Source organism: Lissotriton vulgaris, chromosome 10, assembly GCF_964263255.1.
Source record: "Lissotriton vulgaris chromosome 10, aLisVul1.2, whole genome shotgun sequence".
Taxonomy (NCBI): domain Eukaryota; kingdom Metazoa; phylum Chordata; class Amphibia; order Caudata; family Salamandridae; genus Lissotriton; species Lissotriton vulgaris.
In genome coordinates, this window is record NC_141698.1 from 21,930,214 (window position 1) to 21,953,998 (window position 23,785).

At 45.3% G+C, this 23,785-nt stretch overlaps 1 protein-coding gene across 1 annotated transcript in view; it reads left to right on the plus strand.

Annotated features, from left to right (window-relative positions):
* Nucleotides 1-23,785, plus strand: part of GDI1 (GDP dissociation inhibitor 1) — a 66,523-nt gene that overhangs the window by 25,122 nt on the left and 17,616 nt on the right. Inside the window, exons 2-9 of the mRNA XM_086940291.1 lie at nucleotides 1,954-2,061; nucleotides 11,009-11,108; nucleotides 11,839-11,973; nucleotides 14,071-14,269; nucleotides 17,580-17,711; nucleotides 18,139-18,238; nucleotides 21,349-21,520; nucleotides 23,075-23,219. Of these exons, the coding sequence (XP_086796417.1) occupies nucleotides 1,954-2,061; nucleotides 11,009-11,108; nucleotides 11,839-11,973; nucleotides 14,071-14,269; nucleotides 17,580-17,711; nucleotides 18,139-18,238; nucleotides 21,349-21,520; nucleotides 23,075-23,219 (1,091 nt within the window). The remainder of the gene's footprint in view (nucleotides 1-1,953; nucleotides 2,062-11,008; nucleotides 11,109-11,838; nucleotides 11,974-14,070; nucleotides 14,270-17,579; nucleotides 17,712-18,138; nucleotides 18,239-21,348; nucleotides 21,521-23,074; nucleotides 23,220-23,785) is intronic.

Sequence of the window (23,785 nt, forward strand, 5' to 3'; positions counted from 1 at the left end):
AGAAAGGTGTGGATTTTTGACCCAGTTGGCTCAGAAAACAAAATTGCCAAAATGTTATGTGCTGCGTTATCTTCCCTCCCAACAAAATTATGGAAAATCCTATGCACGCTATGTAGGAGATTCCATTTATTATTCAGTTTCTGAACAACGTAAACAAATTACTTTATCTTTCAAATGCAACCTGTTTTTTTTTCTAAAAAAGTTGAAAATCATCTAAAATGTTATAGTATTTACAAAAATGTTAATACCTTATCTCAACTTTAAGACAAGGTTGAAAACTCGGGTAAATAACAAGTGATAAAGAGCTGAGAACCCGTTTAGATTTTTGGGCATAATCTTTTGGGAAATAAAATATCTTGTAAAATAGTTTTTTTTCTCTTCGCTGACCGTACTTGGGTGAAAAAAAACCCTAATCAAAAATGCAACTTCATTTTATACGTATTACAGATAGTAAAATAGAGAGACACCTGAAATTTGAAATGGATATTATTTGCCATTTTGGAGACTTAAAGAAAGTTTTCATTGAGCGTAATGAGGCAAATGGCAATAGGCAACTTCACTGAAGTAGCCCCTACAGCCTTGATGATGCACCTATAGAAAAAGTTGCATCACTTTACTGACCAATCAAATTTCAAAAATAAAAAGTGGCGTTCTAAGTCATTTAGGAATGCATGTTACTACTGGTGACTTTTAACATAGGTAGTGGTGAAACTATGAAAAAAACTTCAGCAGAACCATTCCAAAATGTTTGATATCTCACACACCGCACCAGGGAACCCCAGAAACGCAAAATAAAGGCCTCTTTCAAAGGATTGCTCTATTATTTAATTGAAAACACTGCTAAACTCCATGGAATAATTCTGCAGAAAGTGCCACTGAGCTTCACCTGATAAAAAGCCAAATCCTTGCATTGGGATTTAAATGTTTTGGGTCCAAAAGTTTGGGGAAAAAAGTGAACTAACGTTGCTAATTGATGTACAATTATGTACCAGATTTCAGGTATATAGATGGATTTCCTAAGAATATTAATCTGGGGACTATAAAACTATGAAAATATTCAAGAATTTTTGAGCACACAATTTGTTACATTTGCAGACGTCAAAGTGCCCAGTTTCACGAATCCCTCTTTAGAATGACGCGCTGCTCTTGGCTGCATCTGAGTTTGACTGGAATGTCCATTTGTTGTTCGATAATGAATGTTGTCTGAATCCTCCCATGTTCTTGCCAGTAATCGGCTATTATTGCAATAAAGGTGCTGTATGTTAGAGAGTCATCCTGTTCTTGTACACCTTGGAGAGTTGGTTGGACTGCTTGTAATTTTCCTGTTAGCGTTGGCTGGAGAGTAGGGTTTGAACGACACTCCGTTTCGTTGTCATTGATGAGTTTTGTCTGAATCCTACCATATTCTTGCGAATGTTGATATATTGATATCATTAGATTGCTGAATGTTGTTCCTGCTGTTGGGCACCTCTCTGGTTGGCGGTCATCCTGTTCTTGTAAACTTTACGTAATTGTTTGAATGCCTGATCTTCTCTTGCTGTGTTGGTCAGAGAGTAGGGTTTAAATAACAGATAGGTCCTGTGGGACTTAAGCCCTTAATATAATTTAAAAATCTATCTGTCTTTTCATGCTGATGCCAGTTAGTCAACTCACTGTGGCACCGACCGCCGATACTGGAAAACTGTCGGCTTCTTGGTCGTTCCTCATTTGACCTTCGCTCCCTGCTCATCCCTTCATTGCCTGCACGTATCTAAACGCTGTGGCAAAAACCCTGTAAAAGGCTTAGCCTTTGCTGCTGGGCATCTTGGTTGGAATGATTTTGTGTGGGTGGTAGAGGTGGGATTGTGTATCCAACAGTGTGGGACATCGAGGCGTGCACTGCCACAGATCTCCTTCGTTTCTCTACTCATCCCAAATCCTAACTTCGACCTCTGCTTTCTCTCTTTCCTTCAGGAATGCATCTTGTCGGGCATCATGTCTGTGAATGGGAAGAAGGTACTACACATGGACAGGAATCCTTACTACGGTGGCGAGAGCTCGTCCATCACCCCTCTGGAGGAGGTAAGAGCACGACCGCTGCACAGCAGGGAGCGCGCATTGCGCAGCGTCGAGGGCTTGACATCGCTGGAAGAGCCATCCTTGTGGGCAACATAGCAGAGAGCGCGCAGTGGTGGGGCTAGGAGGGCTTGACATCGCTAGAAGAGCCATCCTTGTGGGGACCGTAGCAGAGAGAGCGCGGTGGTGGAGCTAGGAGGGCTCGATATCGCTGGAGGACACCACAGCAGAGAGAGCGCAGTGTGCAGCGAGGAGGGCTCGATATTGCGAGTAGAGCCTTTTTTGTGGACACCACAGCAGGGAGCACAGTGCTGAGGCTAGAAGGGCTTGGTATCGCTAGAACGAGACTCGTGTGGACCCCATAGAAGGGAGTGTGGTGCTGGGGCTAGGAGGCTTTGATATCTCTAGAAGAGCCTTCCTTGTGGACACCCCAGCTGGGACGGGGAGTAGCGCAGCGAGAAGGGCTTGATATCGCTTGTGGACACTAGAGCAGAGAGAACGTGGGTCTGGGGCTAGGAAGAGTTGACAACTACTGTACGACAAGGTGAGTTTGTGGCTGGGCATGAACACGTGTTAATGGCAGGGACATCACTGTAAGAACCTTGTCTTTATGACAGGGAGAGGGTGAAGTCATTTTCCTCTTTATAATAAAGCAGTCTCCATGAGGTCATACATTTGCTATGGTTTAATACTATCGTGCTGAATTCGCTGTGAAAGGTAGGTCAAGGCTTTTATTTGAGATTTTTTGGAGTGGGCCCATCATCTATTGCTGATCCTAGCCATGACCTTCTTCACCAAGTACTCACTGCTGGCGATTGTCTGACGGCAACATGTACGTATTTATTCCTGTGGTATTTGTGTAGCGGAAATCGGGCAAAAAAGCAGCAAAGCTCCGTCTAGATTTAAAACCAAGGATATAGTCAACGAGTGATGTGTAGATCTTGTACTCCCTGTAACAACAGGACCTGGTGAGCCCCATTGACAGACAAGACACTCACCTGATCTTACACAGTTTGGTAACTGTATCATGAAACTAACTACTTTGTGGTGAGGGTGTCCTCTGTGGGTAAATGTTGCTCCCCTTTGCTTATATTTGACTTCCATGGTTGGTTTCCACCTTGTTTTTGCGGACAGCTGTATAGTTCATCACGGACTCGGAAATCTTCCATTTACGCGTGCTTTTGTGGGGCAGTCAACATTTCTAGTAACTCTACGTCCATCTTGTTGAAGTCCTAATCAAGATTTATCATATTATACATCTGTTAAATTCAAGAGAAAACGCAAAATGCCAAAACATCGCTTTTTAAGTGGACCTTTCCACTGCTGCCCGCGAGTCCAGTGGTAATCAGGTGCAGTCACATGTATGACCATGACACTACTGCCATCACAGTGGGCCCCACAAAAATGTTATTCAGCTCTTATAGCAATGTTACCAAAGAACACGTGCCGGCTTACGCTTCTTCCACAGAGACTGACGATGGGAAACAGAAGAATTTATCACCCAAGAGTTTGGATTTAGTTTCATGAGCCCAGAAGTCTAGGATTAAATTCCCACACATGAATCTGCCACCAAGAGATATTTAGGTGATAAAATAGGCAAGAAAACCGGCATCAGAAGGGCAGCTCAGTAAAGTGGACGCATTTTGCTCTCTGGTGTAAAAACAATGGGTCTCATCAACAAACAACATTGAAAATTAATGTCGTACAAAGCCCCTTGTATCTACTAGACAATAAACGTCTGGCATCCATCGGTCAGACCTCATTTATCTCCAGAAGACTGGGGCAGTCAAATCCAGCCAGCCATGTAAACATTTGCAAGGGGAGAGAAGATGTCTCCTTCACGTACAGTCACAGCGCCAACTTGGAACTGATATATCCTGTTTTAGGGAGTCTCGCGAAGTCTCCATTTGTACCAATGTGTAAAGCGACCTTGAAGCACTTTACTAGAAAGACAGCACTTTTTATCGCTATTACTTCTTTATATAGGTTTAGTGACAGTGACTCCCTAATAATACAAGGACATTATTTAGCATTGCAAGAAGTTGAGGTAGCTTTGAAAACAAATGTTAAATGCATTCCCAAGGTACAATCTAATTCTCATGTGAGGTCCATTCAGTTGCAATTTTTCTTACAAAACTCAGGTATGGTTGCAGAAAGACATCTGTCTACATGGAACATCAGAAGTGTGTTTGTGCTCCATGCAGGATACTAAACCAGTGAGAACCACAACAATGCTCTCTGGCCCACACTCCCCTCAAAGAAAGGGAACACCAGTCTCCATGAAAACAATTCAGTTGTGCCCCTCCTTGGCAGGGAAAGCAACTGAGATGAAGCTAAAGTTACCTTCAACAAGGAAGGAAGGAGCTGTGTTAACATACATGGTGCCTCCTCCATGAATGCTATTTGAGAGCAGTAACGTGGTGACGTAGATGCACAGTGACCGGGGAGTCACAGTCTCAAGGAGAAGCTCAGGTCGGGCAGAGCGACACTACTTCTGCTTCACACCCTCCTCTACAAGGGACACTGCTACTACATAGTTTATGCAAATCAAGGAAATGTAGGCTGGCTTCACACTGCAAAAGAAATAAGATATTCGCTTGTAACAATAGTTTGGGTGTTTGAAATCTTCTAGATTCACATGGGACACTCCACTGCCCTGGTGAAGAGCCGCGCGCAGGGAAATAATCTTTAAAACAACAAAACACTTGGTGTGTGTACTGTAAAGGTAAAAAAGAGCCTGGATATTGAGGCCGTGTACTGGGGCATTATGGGTTTGCGTTCGAGGGCTAATGACTCATACAGGGGCCACCTGTGGTTTACACCCAGAATAAAACTTTGTTTGATCTGAATAATATTTGTTGACCCAGTCACTTGAATGTTTGGAGAATTAAACCGCGTGCACGTCAACTTGAAAGCTATTGTTTGGGTAAGTAACAGGTTTCTTTTCATGGGCGCGTTTCTACCTGTGCCTTACCGCTTCCTGAGTCCAAGTGGTTCCGACCCCTCGCTTGCTCCTCTTGTTTTCACCTTGAAGGATGCACTACGCTGTCTCCTTCCAATATCCCTCAAGCTGTCCAGGTGGTCTCATTTACAAGCCACTTAAAGGGTGTTTCTGCTTGTTTTTGAATTGGTGTCTTCTGCAGGTTGTGTAGAAGCAGGCGCAAATAGAGGTATACAAGTTCTTAGCATCTTTTATTGGACATATACTCGACAACGAGAGAAAAACTCTGTTGTTCTTAAAGAACAGAGTTTTTCTCTCATTGCGGTGGGTATCTCCATCGCTATTCTTTCCTAATTTACTGGGTTCTTTGTTTTGCTAAAATTGTACATGTGAGGATGGCAAACCCAGTTATTCCTCTTCCCCCCCCCCCTCCCCCCCCCCCCACACACTTTTGATAGCATCTTTTATTGCCCAATGTTAGTATGAAGCTGGGGGAATCGTACATAAAGCCATATGTTTTTTACCATCGGAATTAGTGCTTTGAAGGGCAGAACCCTCTTTGTAGGCACTCTGAAAGGACTCTCCCTGAGAGAATCTCATGTTGTATTGCGCCCGTGTACACTACCCTGGAAGCAGAATCTTCAGATAAAGTTGAGGTTCTGCCATGAGACACCCCTGGATGTTCATGGCCTCTTACGTAGATGACAAACTTCTTGGTTTGAATGTCTTGGGGCTCAGGTCTGCATTTCCGGCTCAGACGCCCTACTTTTGCTCATCAGAAGGAACCTGTTCCTTGTCTGTGTAGACAGCAGAGCTCCACCCTCCAAGTCAACAAGCCGCGGACGTGCACACTCCACCTTCTTGTGTCTCTTGGACAGGGGGTTGTGTTCCATGCTCTCGTCATGGACCTCATGTATGCTACCCTCATAGCGGGGCGTGAACTAGGAATGTGGACAGGCGCACTCGATTACATGAACCCATTACTCGTGCGGTCTCTGCAAGGTAAAAAGGATTTGGAACCATTCGGGTGAGTCCCAGATAGACCTATCCGCAAAACATAGTGCCCCCAACACATATCTCGGTGAGCGAGGGGCATGTTTGTGTGGGTGTGATCCCGATCTACCATGGCCGAACATGTCCCTGTGTGTCTTTCCTACAAGGCATGCATTATAACGTGGGTCACAACTACGGAATCCCCTACATCGGCTGAACAAAATAAGCATGGTGTAGTTAAATGTAAAATTAAAAAATAGTAAATATGGACTTACCTTGATTATGCTCAGCAAATCTTGACATATTCTTGTTAACCCAGTTTATCCCTGGTGACGCTCTCCTGGTCTGCTCCTGCCTTGCTGGTCAGTTATACACCTTGTTGTGGTGCTCTTCCAACTTGCTGCACCAGAAACAGATTCCCTTGGCCACCTCCCCTTCTGACAAACATACCCTCGCTGGGTGATTTCATTTATTATCTCTATGGTAATGGCCTCCGTGTCCTCTTCTCTCCCACCTCACTCTGTGCTCAGGTAAGTAGCTGCTTCTCTGAGACATTGGATTGCCACACCGCGCCCACCACCAAACACAAGCAAAACCAAGATCGTCGACTTTGCTTTGTCTACTGCACCTAAAAACATGAAATCCTCTCTCTTCTCAAAGCACAAGTCCATCTTTCCATCGCACTCGGCCTGCTGCTTCTCCGTTGTCTTATACAGCGATATGTGCTCTACACCTTTGTCCTCTCCTCAGTCTAATAACACAGGCCGACATCTTTCAAAGTCTGCAACCAATCCTCTTTTCACTCCAACACCTGAGCAATGCCTGCATGAGACTACCCAGCAGCCTCCTTGTTGACCATGCTGCCATCTCCTAATCATCCCTTATAGAGTCCTCCAAGCTCCAACCTGCTTTGTTTTCATCTTTCCCAGAGTGCTTCCCTTACTGATGCCAGGCCCCTGCCTTCTAGTACACGCTTCTCATCTTTGAGTTCAAATCAGCCGAGTCTTCGCCCCTCCTGGTCTAGACAAATCCTGTATCTGTGGACCCTGGTTTGGCCCCTTGTTCATAAACCCTACATGGCTTCAACGATCCCGCTTCCTCCTCTGTGGGATCGGATCTCCTTCCGTTGATGAGATTCACTGGAAGAGGAGCTCTCTGAACCCGCTAGCCATCACTACTCCTCAGCACCGTCAGGACGCCCCTCAAGCACCTCCTCCCTACACTGAAGAGCCCCACCATCTCCACAACCCCATGGTTAATGCCCCTGGCACCGTGCATTGAATTAAACGCTGCAGACATCATGGTATAGTGTTCACTGTCAGGGTAGCCATCAACTTGGGGAGAGGAGTTGTCTTAACGGCTAGGGCGGTCGTCCTCGAATCTGGGGAACTGGGTTCGACTCTCGGCAACGACGCTGAACATCCTGTGATTCTGGGCAAATCACTTAATCTCCCAGTGCCTAACAAAAAATTAATGTGTCCTTCTGTAATGAAACTGGTGCTATGTAAAGCGCTTCGATACCCAATACCTTCGGGTCAAGTTCGCGCTATATAAACTTACAATCCTCCAGCTAGCATCCTATCCCTCAAATACTACCGGGGACTGCGGTATCTTGTCATCCTTCTTCACTCCCCTAATTCTCTGCCAAGCACTCACCTTCTGAAAACACCTTGTGTTAAATTCTTATATGCTGTTTATTGTAACTTCTGTAAGCTTTACTGTTCATTATGGTCAACAAATAAATACAAGCACAATGTAATCGTCCTTTAAAGAGGCTAATTTGTTACCCACGTTGGCTGCAGGCAAAGGCAATCTTTTTGCTGCGCCCCATGCGTTCAGCAGACACCGGGCGCGGGAAACAAGTTCTAAAGGCGTAGTTCGGCCTGATCAGGCCATTTTGAATAAATATTTTAACTTAATGTGAAGGGCTAGCGGCTACTACCAGACAAAAGAGGTGGTGCGGGGAGGAGGAAGAAGGGGAATAAAAAAAATAAAAAAAACACTTACCTTTTCGCCGGCCATTGCCTCACCTCCGTCTTCTTCAGCTTCCTTCTTCCTGCAGTCCTGGCAGCAGGAAGCACCTGGCACCCAGCCTCCCCACGGCCAATCACAAGGCTACAATGCAGCGTTGTGATTAGTCTGAGCACCGACGGGGACTGGGAGGGTTTGCATGTTCCTCACCAGGCTGTGTAATGCAGCGGAAGATGCAGAGTGCGCATGACTGTTTGGCCGGCCCTAGTCACGCCCACTTAAGGAGTGAAAGCCACTCCTTCCCTGCTCTGCCCAGCCCCGCCCAGAGAAACACTGAATTCAATAGGAAAAAGGTAGTGATCATAACGGTACGTTATAATCATTGTATTTTTCCTTTTGATCAGTGGGGCAAATCTCCTCCGCCATTGAGGAGGAGCCGCCTGCCCCTACAGAAAATCCACCCCTGAGAGTTTTCTCATGTGTGTGAAAGGGGGCTTGGGAGTAGATAAACACAGTACTCCCAGTAGTAAGGGCAGTAGTATCGCAGTTAAGTCCCGCCTTCGTTCACGGTGACTACCAGTCTCCTTCGCTCTACCCCCAGGTATGTACACCCGCCGTACGAGGAGGAGGTCACCTCAACGGAGTGGACTTGTGGGGCGCCGGACAGCACATGACCTAAGCCCTCAATGTTCTGCTGAGGCCTGTGCTCTCTGGCCCTCAACAGAAGATGAGGAGGCCTCTGCTTCGAATGGTTTCTGCACATCACGGCTGAGCGTTCGCTTGAGGCATCAAAGAGTGGCGTTTCTTTTTTCTTCGTGTGTAGCAATTATTTTATTAGTAAAAATTGAGAATAGAGCAATAACAACAAATACAGTGGCTTGCAAGTCGAGCTTAATTCCATATTACAGATGTTAATTGTGTGGTACATGCGCCAATAACAAACTATATTTATTTACAGTATTTAAGAAAATATGGAAAAAGGGAGAAAGGGATGAAGAGAATAAGCTATAGAAAGAAGTAGGTAAGGAGAGGAAAGGAAGAAGGAGAAAGAAAGGGGAGGAAAATCTGGAACTACAAAATGGAAGATAAACCGGTTCTGCGAAGTCTAAGTTTATTAATCCAGGTGGGAGGATAGAGGAGGCGCAGTAACACTGACGAGGAAGACTTCAGAATCCATGTGAAGTGGAGTTTGTCTGTCTGACCTTCGAAAGATGACTGACTGCACAACAATGTGTGGTGAAACCTCTGCAACGTCGATGCCTTTGACACGCGGTGTGATTGTTATTGTGGTGACGTGGGTGCCTGTCAGGTGAGGAGCCTGCTCTTGTCACACGAGGGAGGTTGGTAGAGCCGAGGCTGCTGCTGCCTGTGACCCTGTGGAGTCCATCACCGCTTCTCTACCTCCTCCTGTTTGAAGTCCTTCCTTGACGGCCCTTGCTCCAGCAAATCAGTGTTAGTTCTGAGTCCCCCCTATGTGGCCAACATCCAGATGTGCTCTAATATCTCAGGCTTTGCATCCTGCCTTCCTGCCCGAGCGTCCTGTCCCTGGACAGGATCCAACTTCTTCTGCTTAAAATTGGCCGAGGCGGAAGTAATGATTATTTGTGCAAACAGCACAGAACGGGTTACCCATTTCACCTCATGTGTTTGCTGTACACGAAGACCCCTCCGTGTTTTCCTAAGGTTAGGGATGCTGGTGGTTGCCTAAGTAACTCTTAGACGTGGAGGCAAATGGTAGAGCACTCTTCAATGTCTATCATTTATCGTAAATTAGAGATTCGAAAATTGTATTTATTGATCAGGAAATTCAAAAACCTTTAATTGGAGCAGTTACAAATTTAACTTCTTTCTTTTATTTTTGTCTCCCCGGTCTGTTTCTCTTCTACAATGATTGCAGAGGGCTGAAGTTAATCCAATCTTCGAAAGCCCCGTCAGTAGTTAAAAGTCAGGAAGGACCAGGAGCTGCCTGCTGGTGGAGCCCAGACTCTGATTCAAAGCACGCGCTTTGACGCATACGTACACACCTGGCGTGGCACCGCGTGCCTCAAGGCAGTGTGCACTTAGACAAAGTGAAGTCTTACCATCTAGCTCTAAACATCAGACTCTCCACGCTCAGTGCTTTTGAACCAATTGTCACTTAAGCTGAAAATCTAGATTTGCATCCTTCTGACCCACACTTCTTGCCTTATTCCTCGGTTGCTTTTGAGGTTCCATAGAAGGATTTACACAGGTGAGGGCCTGGAAATGATTTTGTTAGCAGTGTGTGCTAAACAAGCAAAGTAAATTATATTTGAGCCAAACTTAAAAAGAATACTTGTTTTGAAACCTTCAGTTGATCCGTAAAAAATGAAGGGCCCTCAACAATGTGAATTGATTACGAAATGTAAATCTTTAAAAAGGTTCACGAGAACTGGCTAACTAAAGACAAATGCTGGACGATGCACAAAATGTGGTGACCTGGTTACTAAAGAACAAGTTACTTACCTTCTGTAATGCCTTACCTAGTAGAGACTATACCTAGCCGCAGAGTCCTTACCTTTGAATTTCCCATGTGTCTGACTGGATCCGGAACCTTTTTTGAGCAGTACCCCTGTATGGCGTACTTCGGCTCAGCATGCGTCGTCTGCATCGTCTGCACTGGAGTCACCTTGTGATACCTATATTGGCGTCCCCAGCCCCAGGCATGTTGACGTTGATTCTTTTCTCAAGCCTGAAGACCTCAGTTAGAAGGAATGGCAGAAACAAGATGCACAGAGGAGCAAGAATGGTGCACAATAGTATCTAGCTGTGCTGAGTTTGTGAATGCTGGAATGAGTGCGTTGGAAATGCATGGGAGACCAACTCATTTTGAGGGCTTTATGATCTTGTATGAGGGGTACCTGTCCTGTTGAGAGGCCTCTATCTCCTGTTGACCTGGCGGCGTTTACAACCCTTTGTGGTGTCTTGACAGGTATGTTACAAACCCATGCCTCCTGTGTTTCCGCGCTGTCCATCCGGCACATGCAGCCAGTGTCCGTCTCTCTGACCCTTTGTGTCTTTACCCCACAGCTCTATAAAAGGTTTGACATCCCAGATGGACCCCCAGAGAGCATGGGCCGAGGCCGCGACTGGAACGTGGACCTGATCCCCAAATTCCTGATGGCAAACGGTGAGTATCATTTTTCTCCATACCCCCGCGGTCCGTCTGCTGCGCTCCATTCCCCTAACCTCGCTTTCCCCGTGTCTGAGGCTGAGCTGCACACCGCGCTCCCAGAGGCTGTCATCGGTGTGTGCTGCAGCTGCAGAGAGTTGTGTGTGCTCTATGAAGCGCTCTTGCAATGATCTTTATGGCGTGTAGTTTAACAGCCGGGCTTAAGACACTGTGTCCCACGTGTCTAGTTGTGAGTCTAGTGCACCGTGGATCATGTGGATGTCTTGTGTGCCTAGAACGCTTCACGTGCTGCAGTGGTTGACTCCAGAGCGTGTTTGTGTAGACTTGCAGCAGAGAGCTGTGTATGTGCTGTTGATCTTTGTCATTATTACTCTCCTCTGCCAACTCTACCTTCTCTCTCCTCTTCATTTATCCTTCATCTAAATTCCTTTTATGGATCTCTCTCTTTTTACCTCTGTCTCATTCTTTCTCTCTTCACTTCTTCCCTAGCATTCTCAACCACCCTATTTCACTCCCCTTGTTGGCTAATATCCTTCCTTCTCCTTCCTTGCTTCTGTTCCTTGGTCTCTTCCACTTTCCTTCCATGCTCCCTCTTCTCACTTGTGGTCCTTGTTTCTAATCCTCTTTGGTTACCCACTTTCCTTTTGTATTCCCTTGATTTGCACCCATTCGTTCCTCCCATTTCTTGCTTCGTCTCATGGTTGTCCCTGTGTCGTGTCCATTCCAGGCCAGCTGGTGAAGATGCTGCTGTACACTGAAGTGACCCGTTACCTAGATTTCAAGGTGGTGGAGGGCAGCTTTGTCTACAAGGGAGGAAAGATCTACAAAGTGCCTTCCACTGAGACTGAGGCCTTGGCTTCCAGTGAGTACCATCTTGCATGTTGTATCTCAGTCGTGTACACTGATCCTGCACACTCACCATCTTACCTCTTCCTGATTGGTCATACTCTCTTGTCCAGGCTTGTCCTCTCTTGTTGTGGACTAGGGGTCAGCGTTTATTTACTTCAAATAAAAATCATTTCTCAAAGGTTCAAAAAGGAATTACAAAATCAAAAATTCAAATGTTCACCACAATTCAATTTCACAATTCATATTTAATAAGCATAAGGTTACGGAGACTCAAAGCAAATTTCATAGCTCCAAATGTATAAATCAAAGCATCTGGTTCTAAAAATCCAAAATACATGAATAACTCTTGTGATTCAAAGTCATCTGTATTGCATTAAAATTTGAACGTGCTCACAGTGAAGAGGAAAAAAAAGGTATTTAGGTAAGATGGGGGTGATGAGATAGGTGGGGGACTGGGTAAAGCTGGTGGGTATACAACGTTTACAACAAGAGCGTTACAACGAAGTACCATTACCACGCGGTTATAACAACAAAAGTTGTTACAACGAATTGCGCTGGGTGGCGCTCAAGGATAGTAAATCATTTAATTTACTATCCCAACACCTTCCCTACTATCCACGGGGACTGGTGTTGGAATAGTAAATTATATTTTTTAAATTTGCGCCCCCCCAACGCAAGTCGTTGTAACGACTTGCGTTGGTACAACCGCGTTGTAATGGTACGCGTTGTAAAAGTGTGCGTGGTAGTGACGTACATCCAGCTGGTGTGACAATAACACAATCACATTACAATCAGAAGAAGACCTTTACAGTCTAATAAGATCTGCGGTCCCTAGATCTCTTCACACATAGGATAGGTTTCTCAAACTAGTTTGATCCTATGATGCGAGAGAGTTGAGTGACCAACGTTTCGACCCCGCTGGATGTAAGGGTTAGTCACGCCTCATTCTTGGGTCTTCATCAGGACATTGTAGTGTGGGAGCACTTCATAAGCGGCCTCCATTTGACCGTCTGTCTGAGACCTTCAAAAGTTCCTTGGTTACTTGTTTAGTTATGGCGATGTCTTGGCAACTCGGGGTATAAATCTCCTGGTTGTCGTTCATGAAGTCCAATAGTCTATTTCCATGGCATAAGGCATATGGACTATTTTTAAGAACTCTGTTTGTTATGCAAAACCCAAGAATTTGTTTAAAACATGTTTTTCCTCTGGTGTTTTCTGGTCATTCGAGACACTTTGCACTTGATTTAATTCAGTGTATGTAAAACAATTGCAGGTGTTATTTGCTATGTTTGATTATGATCAATATTGTTTGAAATCATAATGGTGGTCTGGATTATCAGTATATGATTACAGCATTCATTCCATTTGACTATCTGGAACCATCTAAATGATTTATTAATGGTTTAAGCAATACCTACGAGGGCCATTGTTTCAATTTAGCATTTACACTCAGGCCTCCTAGGTTTATGGATCGCTCTTGTAGCGCAGTAAGACGAGATCAGGAGAAAGGTGGTAAAAGGAGAAATAACCACTCTGTGCTGTCGCAGCATCACCCTGTAGGCCATTTGGTGGCGCATCACTACTGTCAGCCATTGCTCCTGTTGGGAAGTCGAACAGGAAGTTGCAGAAACTCCTGTGCCAGATGTGCACCCATGCGTATTTTTCTATTTCTGAATGCGCATCTTCTTCAATTAGGAAACTGGTCTTGCACAGTGTGTGTAGTTGGTCAATTGGTTCTGTTTTGTTTGAGGCATTTAGCTCCATCTCGCTGAGGTCGTCTGAGGCATGTGCACCTTCCTCACCCTGCAGCAGGCACGCAAGCGAAGGGTTCAGCATTGGCAGATAAGAAATGGGATGGAGTGTCCTTGCATGGAGCACTGGAACTTCAACAAAGTGCAATTTTTAGTTCCTGTTGGGTCCGAGTTTGATGTACTAATCTGGAATGAAACATGTAGAAGGATGTACCTGTGATGAATTTTCCTTACAGTGCAGCATTCTGATCGAAGGTTTAATTTTTTGATGACGTACCCTGTTCAGCTTAAACTGCTTGTTTGTGTGCTTCCTTTCTTCTCCTCCGTGGCTATAAACACTATACTTCTTCTCTTCGCAGATTTGATGGGCATGTTCGAGAAGCGACGGTTCCGCAAGTTCCTTGTCTTCATCGCCAACTTTGATGAGAATGACCCTAAGACCTTCGAAGGCGTGGATCCCAAGGACACCAACATGAGAGATGTCTACAAAAAGTTTGATCTTGGCCAGGATGTGATGGACTTCACAGGGCATGCACTCGCCCTGTACAGGACTGATGAGTACGTATCCGATGGCCGGCGTATCACACTCTGCATAGTTGTATAGATAGTGAGCACAAATAACCACTCTCTCTCACACTTCTTTATGTCACTGCTACACACTGCGTCACATACCTTGATAACCAACCCTCAGCGGCCTTCACGTGCAACATGAAAACACTTTCACGTAGTACTGAATCAAAGACAACATTTTGTAGTAGGAATGAGAGAAGTTTCTATAACTACTACCCTGTAGAATAATTTCCAAATAATACATTGTATTATATTCTATTGAAACATTTACATACTTCTATGTGGGGCCCGGAAGCACTTTCCTACATGGTTAGCATGCTACACCGGATAGGATGTGTTTTTGGAAGGCTGATGTCTTTGTTTGGTTTATTTTAAGGGTCGTAACATTAAGCAGTGTGCACACTAAGCTGGTTACTGCACTGGGATGCCCGGTCTGAGATATTTTGTTAAACGTTTATGGTCCTGCACATTCATATGTTAGAGGGAGAGATGGCAAGGAGATCTGCTGGCATGAACTTTATCACTAACATCCCATACATGAGTAATTTTGAGATGTCAAGAAGTGGTCATAGTACATCGCTAGAGAACTCCTGCATCGCAGTGTTTGACTCGTGGTATCGAGGTCTCAGTCCATGGTTGTCTCCAGACCTCTTATCGCTCTTGATGTTGTTGGAGGGGCCTCAAGTTCCTTGGCCCTACGGTGGTTGGCTGGTGTTTTTTGCCATTGTCCATAGGTCATGACCACTGTCTTAGCGATGTTGACCTTTAGGTAGTTACTCCTCATCTGTGCCCGTAAGGCACAAAGGCTGTTGTCAGTTCTCAAGTTGTAGTGGTCTTCCGGGTCAAACATTGTTAGAATGATTTGTGCATCGTCTGCGAAGTTGTGACAGGTGAGTTAGTGGAACAAGTGGTTGCAAAGGCTGCTTCTGTGCCTCTACCTGACCTGATTCCAGATTGTTAGTCTGACATCAAGTCATTTTCCTCCACAAACTTTAAAAGTTGAGTAAACACTTTGTTTTCTAATATTTTACCTTGGAACGAGCCATTAGACATTGGTCTGTAGTTTTCCCAGGTCGAGTGAGTCAAGCTTTTTCTTTCTGATGTTGTTTTTCAGCTACGATAGGAATTAACCTATTTCTAAGGACTTGGTGAGTAATCATATAGATACCTTTTCCTGTTTACATTGTGCCAAGGACTGGGTCAAAATGCGATCCTGATGCTCTTCTTGTGATGAGTGTCGTGGAACTCTTTACGAGATGGTATTGAAAATATAAAGTGGTGGAAGAATACTTTTGACCTCATTTTTGGTGGTTGAGTCCTATGTCGGGACAGTGCCAGTTGTGTTCACCGTAAAGTAATATTCTAACTTTTTAATGTGTGAGATCAATTTCATGGAGATTTTGTTACAAAAAGCCTGCAGTTGTGATTTTTCTTTGTTTTGGCACTTTGGACTGCAGAATATTTCTAGAATCGTCAGCAGTGGCGTAGCTAGACCTTTAGCCGCCCGTTGCGGTCTCTGCATTTGCTGCCCTGCAACGGTCGCAGGGAGGAGCGAGGGGGGTTGGGGGTGCTGGCGATCCCTTCATTTGATGCCCCAAAACGGCTGCAGGTAAGTAAGACCGTGATGGCCGCAGGTAAGTAAAACTTGTGTTCCAACCCCCCCCCCCCCCCCCCCCCCCCCTTGCTACGCCACTGATCTTCAGGGCTTCCCTACAAGGGCTCCACAATACAGTGGGCGTATTAAATAATCCGGTTTGCCTATCATAATTAGCTAATGTTAACCGGTTTAAAGAGACACAGTAAGTGTGCTGGAATCAATCTCCCATTACCCAGAATCAAAGTTACCAGCCAATCCAGTTCAGAAAATGGGTGGGCCATGCAAATAGAAGGAGGTTTTCATGGGAACTTTATTCCATGTGACACAATGTCAATTTGTTAACTTTGTTTACTTATTTTAAGATCTATTATCACTGCCCTTTGAGTAAACATGTAATGTTTTTACAACCTTAAAAACACTTTTTAATGTAGTCCTTGATTGATAGAATGTTTTTTTTACATCTGCCCACTGGGTCTGTTTTTTGTACCTTGGGTCAAATGCTGTTTATCAATTTCCACTCAAATGACTCGTTTTGTTCCAATAATGGGAAAAGCGCCAATGAATTAATTTCACGTAAGGGTATGCAGACCAATTGTGTGGGTCATTATCTTTGCCTCTCCTATTTCTGCCATAGAGACAAAATTGTATTTAGACTCCATCTAAGTGTTGGTCCAATCGGAGTGGTGGACTTTAATATAAATCAGTCACATCAATGTTTTTGGGAGCTGCCTTGTGATAGGTCACTCAGTGCCTTTCCTGATGCAGAGAGAGCTTTGGAGGATGTGCTGTTGATAAAGCAAATGCTTCTTGTGTTTTGTCCTCAGCACTTGGTACGGTAGAGTCATGTTCAGAAATTTCTAGGTGCATGTCCACATATGTTAGGGCCCTGCTATCAAATGGCTAATGTTGCTTTTACTTGCAAGCCCCAAAGCTTATTGGATTCACTGGGCACCTGTAATTATAGCAATGACTTGGGTGTGGGCTAGCATTAAATTCAGTTTTATGGAAGCGGGCATTTCTAGAGAAGTCAACATTTTGTTTTTTTTTAACGACTGATCATGGACCTGGCACTCCTAGCAACGAGGGCAAGACTTCCTCTATAGTTCCCGGAGTTCCAGTCAAGTCACCAGAATATTTGCCGAGTTAAACAGCATTCGGATCCTTTCATTGGCTGAAAGTTCAGGTGACCTTCCACCACATCACAAAGTGCCTTTCCCTTGGCAACAGGAGCCCAGTTCACCATTTTGTGAAGAGATCTGAGGTGCCGCAATTATTCAGAGGTGCATTCGGGAAGCTGCAATGGCTCTTGGACGCACCTTCGACACCCCTGATCTGTAGTGCTTTTAAGTGGTGTACCGTGTTACGAGTGAGGACTGTTTTCTTTTTGCCACTGCTGCTGATGCTGCTAGGATGACACTCATCCCAGGATATTCGGCATAGGTCATGGCATTTTCCAAAGCAGCTTATTTGATGAGTTTTGGTCAGGCTGCAGGCCCCTTCACTTCAGCTGAAGCTCCTTTGCATTTGCCAAGTGTAGCACCCTATGAAAAGCTAGACTTTTAGCTTTTCTGCTTTGATATTTCTTCCATGTACAGTGTCTTTCCAGGTACTACCCCGGCTGCCTCCTAATGCTGATCTTGAACGCTCGCTCCCTTGCGTTGATGATATAGGCTGATCCTTTTTCCCATTGTGACCCCACAGCTACCTGGACGAACCCTGCCTGGAGACCATCAACCGCATCAAGCTGTACAGCGAGTCCCTGGCCCGGTACGGCAAGAGCCCTTACCTCTACCCGCTGTATGGACTCGGCGAGCTGCCCCAGGGCTTCGCTAGGTAAGGAGTCTCACGACGGTCTGTGCTATACCCACCCATATCACTTTCTTACATTACCTATCAAGGGAGGAGGAGGGGCATGCAAGCACAGCATGAACTGTAGCAGAGTGCCCACTGCAAAATCTCTGAGAAGCCTGTTCTTTAGCATGAATGAACGAATGGATGTGTGAGCTGCCTCATACCCAGCAATGTGGTTTTGCTTTCTGCTCCTCTGAAATATTTTGCAGCGGAGGGTTTGTGGCCAGAGATGCATTTTAGGTTTATTGTTTCTGGTTTATTAGGCTCAGAAAGGTTGATGTCACATCCAGCCTGCCAATCGAGTCCCTTCCCCAAAAGTGGAGCTACACCAAAGCCTCACCCTTTAGAATATTTGTACATTTAAGAACCGCCCGGTTGATGCCCTGTTTTCTCTCTTTCTCTTGTGCAGGCTGAGTGCTATCTATGGAGGAACCTACATGCTCAACAAGCCAGTGGATGAGATTGTGGTGGAAAATGGCAAGGTGGTGGGTGTCAAGTCAGAAGGGGAGGTAGGTAATGCTTCAGCTGGTGCTTGTGTCCTGGCATGCATGGCCAGTCTGTGTTGGCAAAGGTAGAGGAAACAGTTGTAGCTTGAACTTGTGTCCGCTGTTCCTCGCCTGCTCTGCATCTTCAGCAGGTTCTCTTGACCTCGCGCACACAGCTCACTTTGCATCTGAGGCCGAGGTAAGAAGGGCTTCTGGCCACGCTCAGCCCTTAGGCAGATGCCCCACCCTGCGTTTGAAGTGTGGGGTAGGGTGTGGATTTGTCTTGCCCTTGGGTGCATTGTTAGCAGTGGTGTTAGTGAACAGATTTAGTAGTCGGAGGCTTGATTGACAATCTAGGCTGAGAATATTTGACTCGAGTGGGCAGAGTTTACAGGGTTTTTAATTGTCCACAGCCCCCGGGTATGCAATTCTTTTGTGAAGAATGTGGAGATGACTCTATGCTCGGGGCTCTGGAGGCTTTCACCTCTGTATAGGCAGCCACTGATAAGGTCGTTGATATGCATCGCCTCGATGGCCAGGTCCAGGGTGATTATGTTAGCATTCTTGAGATTTACAAATGGTGAAGACATATGATGGGAATTTGATGACTTTGTGCTCTCGGATGGGAGAGAATTAGTATGGTCGCCAACATGTTATGCCCTTTTACCATCAGTCCTGTTAATGGGTAGGTCAGAGGGCCCAGTGTTTTCCCTGTAACTATTGATCAAGTTTCAGAATGACAATGACATAAGGTTGTCATAGATGTTAGGTTGGCCAGGTGATGCGAGCCCCCTCCAGACCAGCAATAGCTCTTTGTTGGAGTTCCCAGTTTCTAAGATGCCGGCTGGGAAGTGAGTCTGTTTGATCCAGAGGTAAGTTCTCGTGTACTCACGGTGGTACCCCGCCATTGCATGCGGTCTTCATTGGGTTAAAACTTAGCCACAGTCTTTCGGGCGCTCTGCCCATGTGTGTCATGTAGTAGAGTTCATCTGTGGAGCACATGTTGCCCTTCCAAGAGGTGTTTATTTTAGGTTTGAGGACCAACCTTTTCCAGAGTGCACAAGTCTCACATCTTGAGTTGAGGAGGCTGATTCATTAATTTTTGCAGCTAGGAGCACTTATTGTGGGGTTCAGGCTGAAAGTTGTGTGTTCAGGATTCTCAGTCAGCAGCTCGGCTTCTATGAAGATCTTTTTTGTGGCAAATATTGAACTGGCGTAAATTAAGAACCAAAAGAGAAATGTCAACTAATTCAATGACCTGCAAGTCCAGCATAATTCCATTTTGAGATACAAATGCTGTTTGCAATACATGTACCAATACCGAACAATACTAAAATATAAGAAGATAAGAACTAAAGATAGAAAGGAGTGAGAAAATAAGCCAAAGATGGAGAGAAGCAAGGAAAAAGTAAAGGAGGAAAATGAAGGGAGGGAAGTCTAAACTACAAAGCACAGGAGAGAGGGCAGGGAAATGGATCATGTAGGCGAAGCCCAAGTATTGTAATGCTGGGGGGAGGGGTGCAGTTACAATGACGAGGCAGAATCAAGAGTCATGGTAAATGTGGGGGGATGGTAGGGGGTGGCATCCCTCAGCAGGGGAGACCATGTGAGAAGAAAAATATCTGCTTTGTCCATTATGTTGTAAATGACCTTTTCATAAGAATCGGTCTTGTACATATCCGCAAGTCATTCATAATGCGACAGCTGTTGTGGAGAATGCCAATGTCTTAAAATACAGATCTTGATGGGGCATTGTCATAGTGTTATGCAATCATTAATAAAGTATTGTAAGGGAATTTTGAGGATGGATTAGGGCATTGGCCTACTTGTATGAGGGTTATTATGTGGGCATTATGAGGTCTTTGATTAGAGTACTATCAGAAGGGAGTCGGTGTCTGTGATGCAAGATACAGATTGTGGAGAATAGGAGGTTGAGGCTGTGCCTTCTGTCATGAATTTGCTTGTCTCCTCATTGGCCAAACTGTAGATTTTCCAAGTCTTCCAAACTCCTGGGCCCCCAACGTTGAAGGATTATCGGTCTCAATATTTAGTGGGCTTATGTTGCAAACACTTCTCAAGATCGAATAGAAGGGGTCATCGGCCCAGATATTCAGGTTGTCCATTCATAAAACCATGTTTCAAAATGGTGGGGCATGTCCTGGGCGCAAGATTAAGGATGTCTTTTTTAAAGAAAGTGTGAAGTTGCTAGTGGGGGTGGCAGGCCAACATGCACTAAGATGTCCAGGGTTAAGATGCATTTGATTATTAGGTATTGGAAGACTATAACTCTCGAAGATTTTATTTATTTTGTGCGATGCAGGATTTGAGTAAAGGAAGGGCACTCATCTGCTCCAACTTTGTGCTTTGTTGATGGTCATGATGTTGTGCACTGGCAGTGGGTCAGTAATAGCTGAGCTGGAGGCGATGATGAACCAGGTCTCACCGAAGGCCATGAGGTTGAGGGATTTATCCCCTGATGCGATGACACTTAATAGTTCTCACTACCAGTAGAATGTGTGCTAGAATGTGTGCTGAAAGCATGTTTGATAGCAAACTGTGCAAATACAAGGGCTCGCTTGAATTAAATTGTCGTTAGAACTCAGTGCTGAGTCGGGGATAGGCGCAGCGGGGATCATGGTGAGGAGATTTTGAATAAAGTTGGTGGGATTGTGTCTAGACAATGAAGGTAAGTGGGGCAGAGTGCAAACCCTTCTGCCCCTTTCAGATTTCAGTAGGACTTGAGCATCTGTTCACTTTCTGGTGCCCGTTTTTAAATTCTGGTAGTCTAAAAGGTTAGAATTGAGGCATAACCTTGGGAATTTGTGGTCTGATCGTCCATGTTACACAGTGGTCATGCCATGCTCCTTAGGAGCTTAGATTGAGAGTTTATACGTTTGCCGACCCGAGAGAGAGCCTGATTTGAGTCTTGTTTGCTTTTACTTCAAACTTCTAGGTATCTTCCACAAGGACACAATATTGTTCTATGCGAGACCAGGACCAAGTCCCACACAAAGGTGTTACGGTGCTATGTCCTGCCGGCAGACTGAGTCATGATTCCCCTGATTCTGTAATGAAATAAAGGCTTTGGACCAGGAGTATACACGTCTTATGCTTTCTTTGTTCCGCTTCTGCAGGTGGCACGCTGCAAACAGCTGATCTGTGACCCAAGCTACATTACGGATCGCGTTCGCAAGGCTGGTCAGGTCATCCGTGCCATCTGCATCCTGAGCCACCCAATCAAAAACACCAATGATGCTAACTCCTGTCAAATCATCATCCCCCAAAACCAGGTCAACAGGAAGTCAGGTGGGTGAGAGAGCAGAGGGTGCACCGGGCTACTCAGTGCTCGTCACCGCTACATGTCGAGGATGGGAAAACTTTGGATATTGGTGGACTACCAAGTATAAAGAGGATGCTTGCCTTTGGTAATGGCAGGAGCGTATGCAGCCCATGCTCTTGATTAGAGAAGTGTAGACAAAAACAATTCCCAACTGGTATCATGTAGAGACAGTTTCAATTGTGTATGCCGTGGGCATTACAAAGAACAGAAACAAGGAGTCAAATGATTCAGGAAAAAGTGGTATTATTCACCAAGAAAACAAATTTTTCTTTCATATGAAATTACAGTTAGGAACAGCACTGTAAAGATCAGATCTTATAACAACCCGGTGGCACTTGGTGCAAGGTGCTATATACAGTTTAGTGAGGTGAGTGTGCAAGTGCTTTAAAAACAGCATAGACGACGCATTAAACAAAGTATATACATCAGATAAAACTCCACAACACAAGTTACAGTCACTTGGAAGAACAATTATTCCTTGTGGGAGCTTTAAGCGCGGGATGCGTCATATGATTCAGGCTGTGTGGTCGACGGCGTTTCGATCCCCTTTAGTCGGGATCCTCATCAGGACAGGGTTGTTGATGGGTACAGCGAAGGTAGCCAGGCAGGAATGCGTGGCTGGCGGCACTTCGAAGTAATTTTGATCGAGTGCTGATCGCGGTTCTAAGTAGGACTGCTCGCGTGGTGTTGGCTGCGTCTGAAAATTCAGGGCAACAGAAGGCAATGGTTCATCTGGCGTCTGAGACGAGATAGAGAGAACCATTGGTAAAATATGGGTCATTATGCAGCCTTGGTTGTGTAGAGCGAATGGTTGGTAAAAGATGGGTTGTCTAGCAGAACTTATTTATCCTTGGCCTGGGTAGATCAAATGGTTGGGAATAGATTGGTAGTTGAGCAGAACTGGGTTCTGCTCGGGTTAGGGAAAGCAAATGGCTGGTAAAAGATGGGTAGCCAAGCAAAAGTGGTTTCTGCTTGGGTTGGGTAAAGCAAATAGTTAGTAAAACAAGGGTAGTCAAGCAGATCATATTTCTCCTTGGGTTGGGAAGAACGAGCAGTTAGTAAAAGATGGATAGCCGAGCAGAACTGATTTATCAGTGGGTGAGGCAGAGCAATGGGTTGGTAAATTGTATAGTCAAGAACAACAGGTCTCTGCTTGGGTAGTGCGAATAGTTGGAAAAAAGATGGGCAGCGAAGCAGAACTGGTCTCTGCCTGGTTGAGGTATCGAGTCTAGATGGAACCTGACACACTGACGGGTTCTGGGCTCCATTAGGCTGCACAGAGAATGAACAGGAAGTTTTGGGAGCTCCCGCCTCCTTTGGGCTGTCATAAAGGTTGTGGCCAGATCACTGATAGGAGATGGGTGTGCGCTGGTTACCATGAACGGTTGGTTACTGACACTGGTTGGGGTGTGTTATTTTTGCAGAAGGGCACTGTTTGTTCAGGCATGATCTGTGTAGTGTCTTGGGGGCAGTGGGGGTGGGCTTTCTTTATATTGATGTGTACATCTTTCTCTTGCCAGACATCTATGTGTGTATGATCTCCTATGCCCATAATGTCGCCGCCCAGGGGAAATACATCGCCATTGTCAGCACGACTGTGGAGACCAGCGAGCCCGAGAAGGAAATTGAGCCAGCGCTGGAGCTTTTAGACCCCGTCGACCAGAAGTAAGAATGGAAGAAGCTGTCGGGGAGTTACTTTCTTCTTTGAGGCTATTTAATAGTGAGGCTGCTGATTCCACTCATAGAGATGTCACAGAGGCGTAAACACAAACTCTCACTCGCTCATCACTGTGCTTACAGAATGCAGAAAGATGGGGGGGTTTAAATGATTAGAGTCCCGGAGTCATCAAACACACCTCATACGGAAATACGGAACATATTGTATAAGGCGCATCCCACTGATTCACCGTTGTTCTGTTGTAGTTTTAATTCACCGTTGTCTTTCTGTAATTAAACGTCCAAGAGTCCAAGCAGGTGAGCCTTAGCTATTCTCCGTAAAGTAAGGATTTACGCGAGTAGAAACCTAGACCCATTGTTTACTAAGACAACACCCCTTATCCTTGAGGTGAGTTGAACCGGTAAGGGGAATGCCCATGCTTTATGGCCCCGCAGGAATGAGGCCTGTGTTCTTAAGCTACAGGACTGTTATAGACTGCCTTGGATGGCTTGGTGTAGGCCATTCCTGAGAGATGTTGTACTCCACAGAGCAGAGGTCTGCAAAGTGCTTTCTG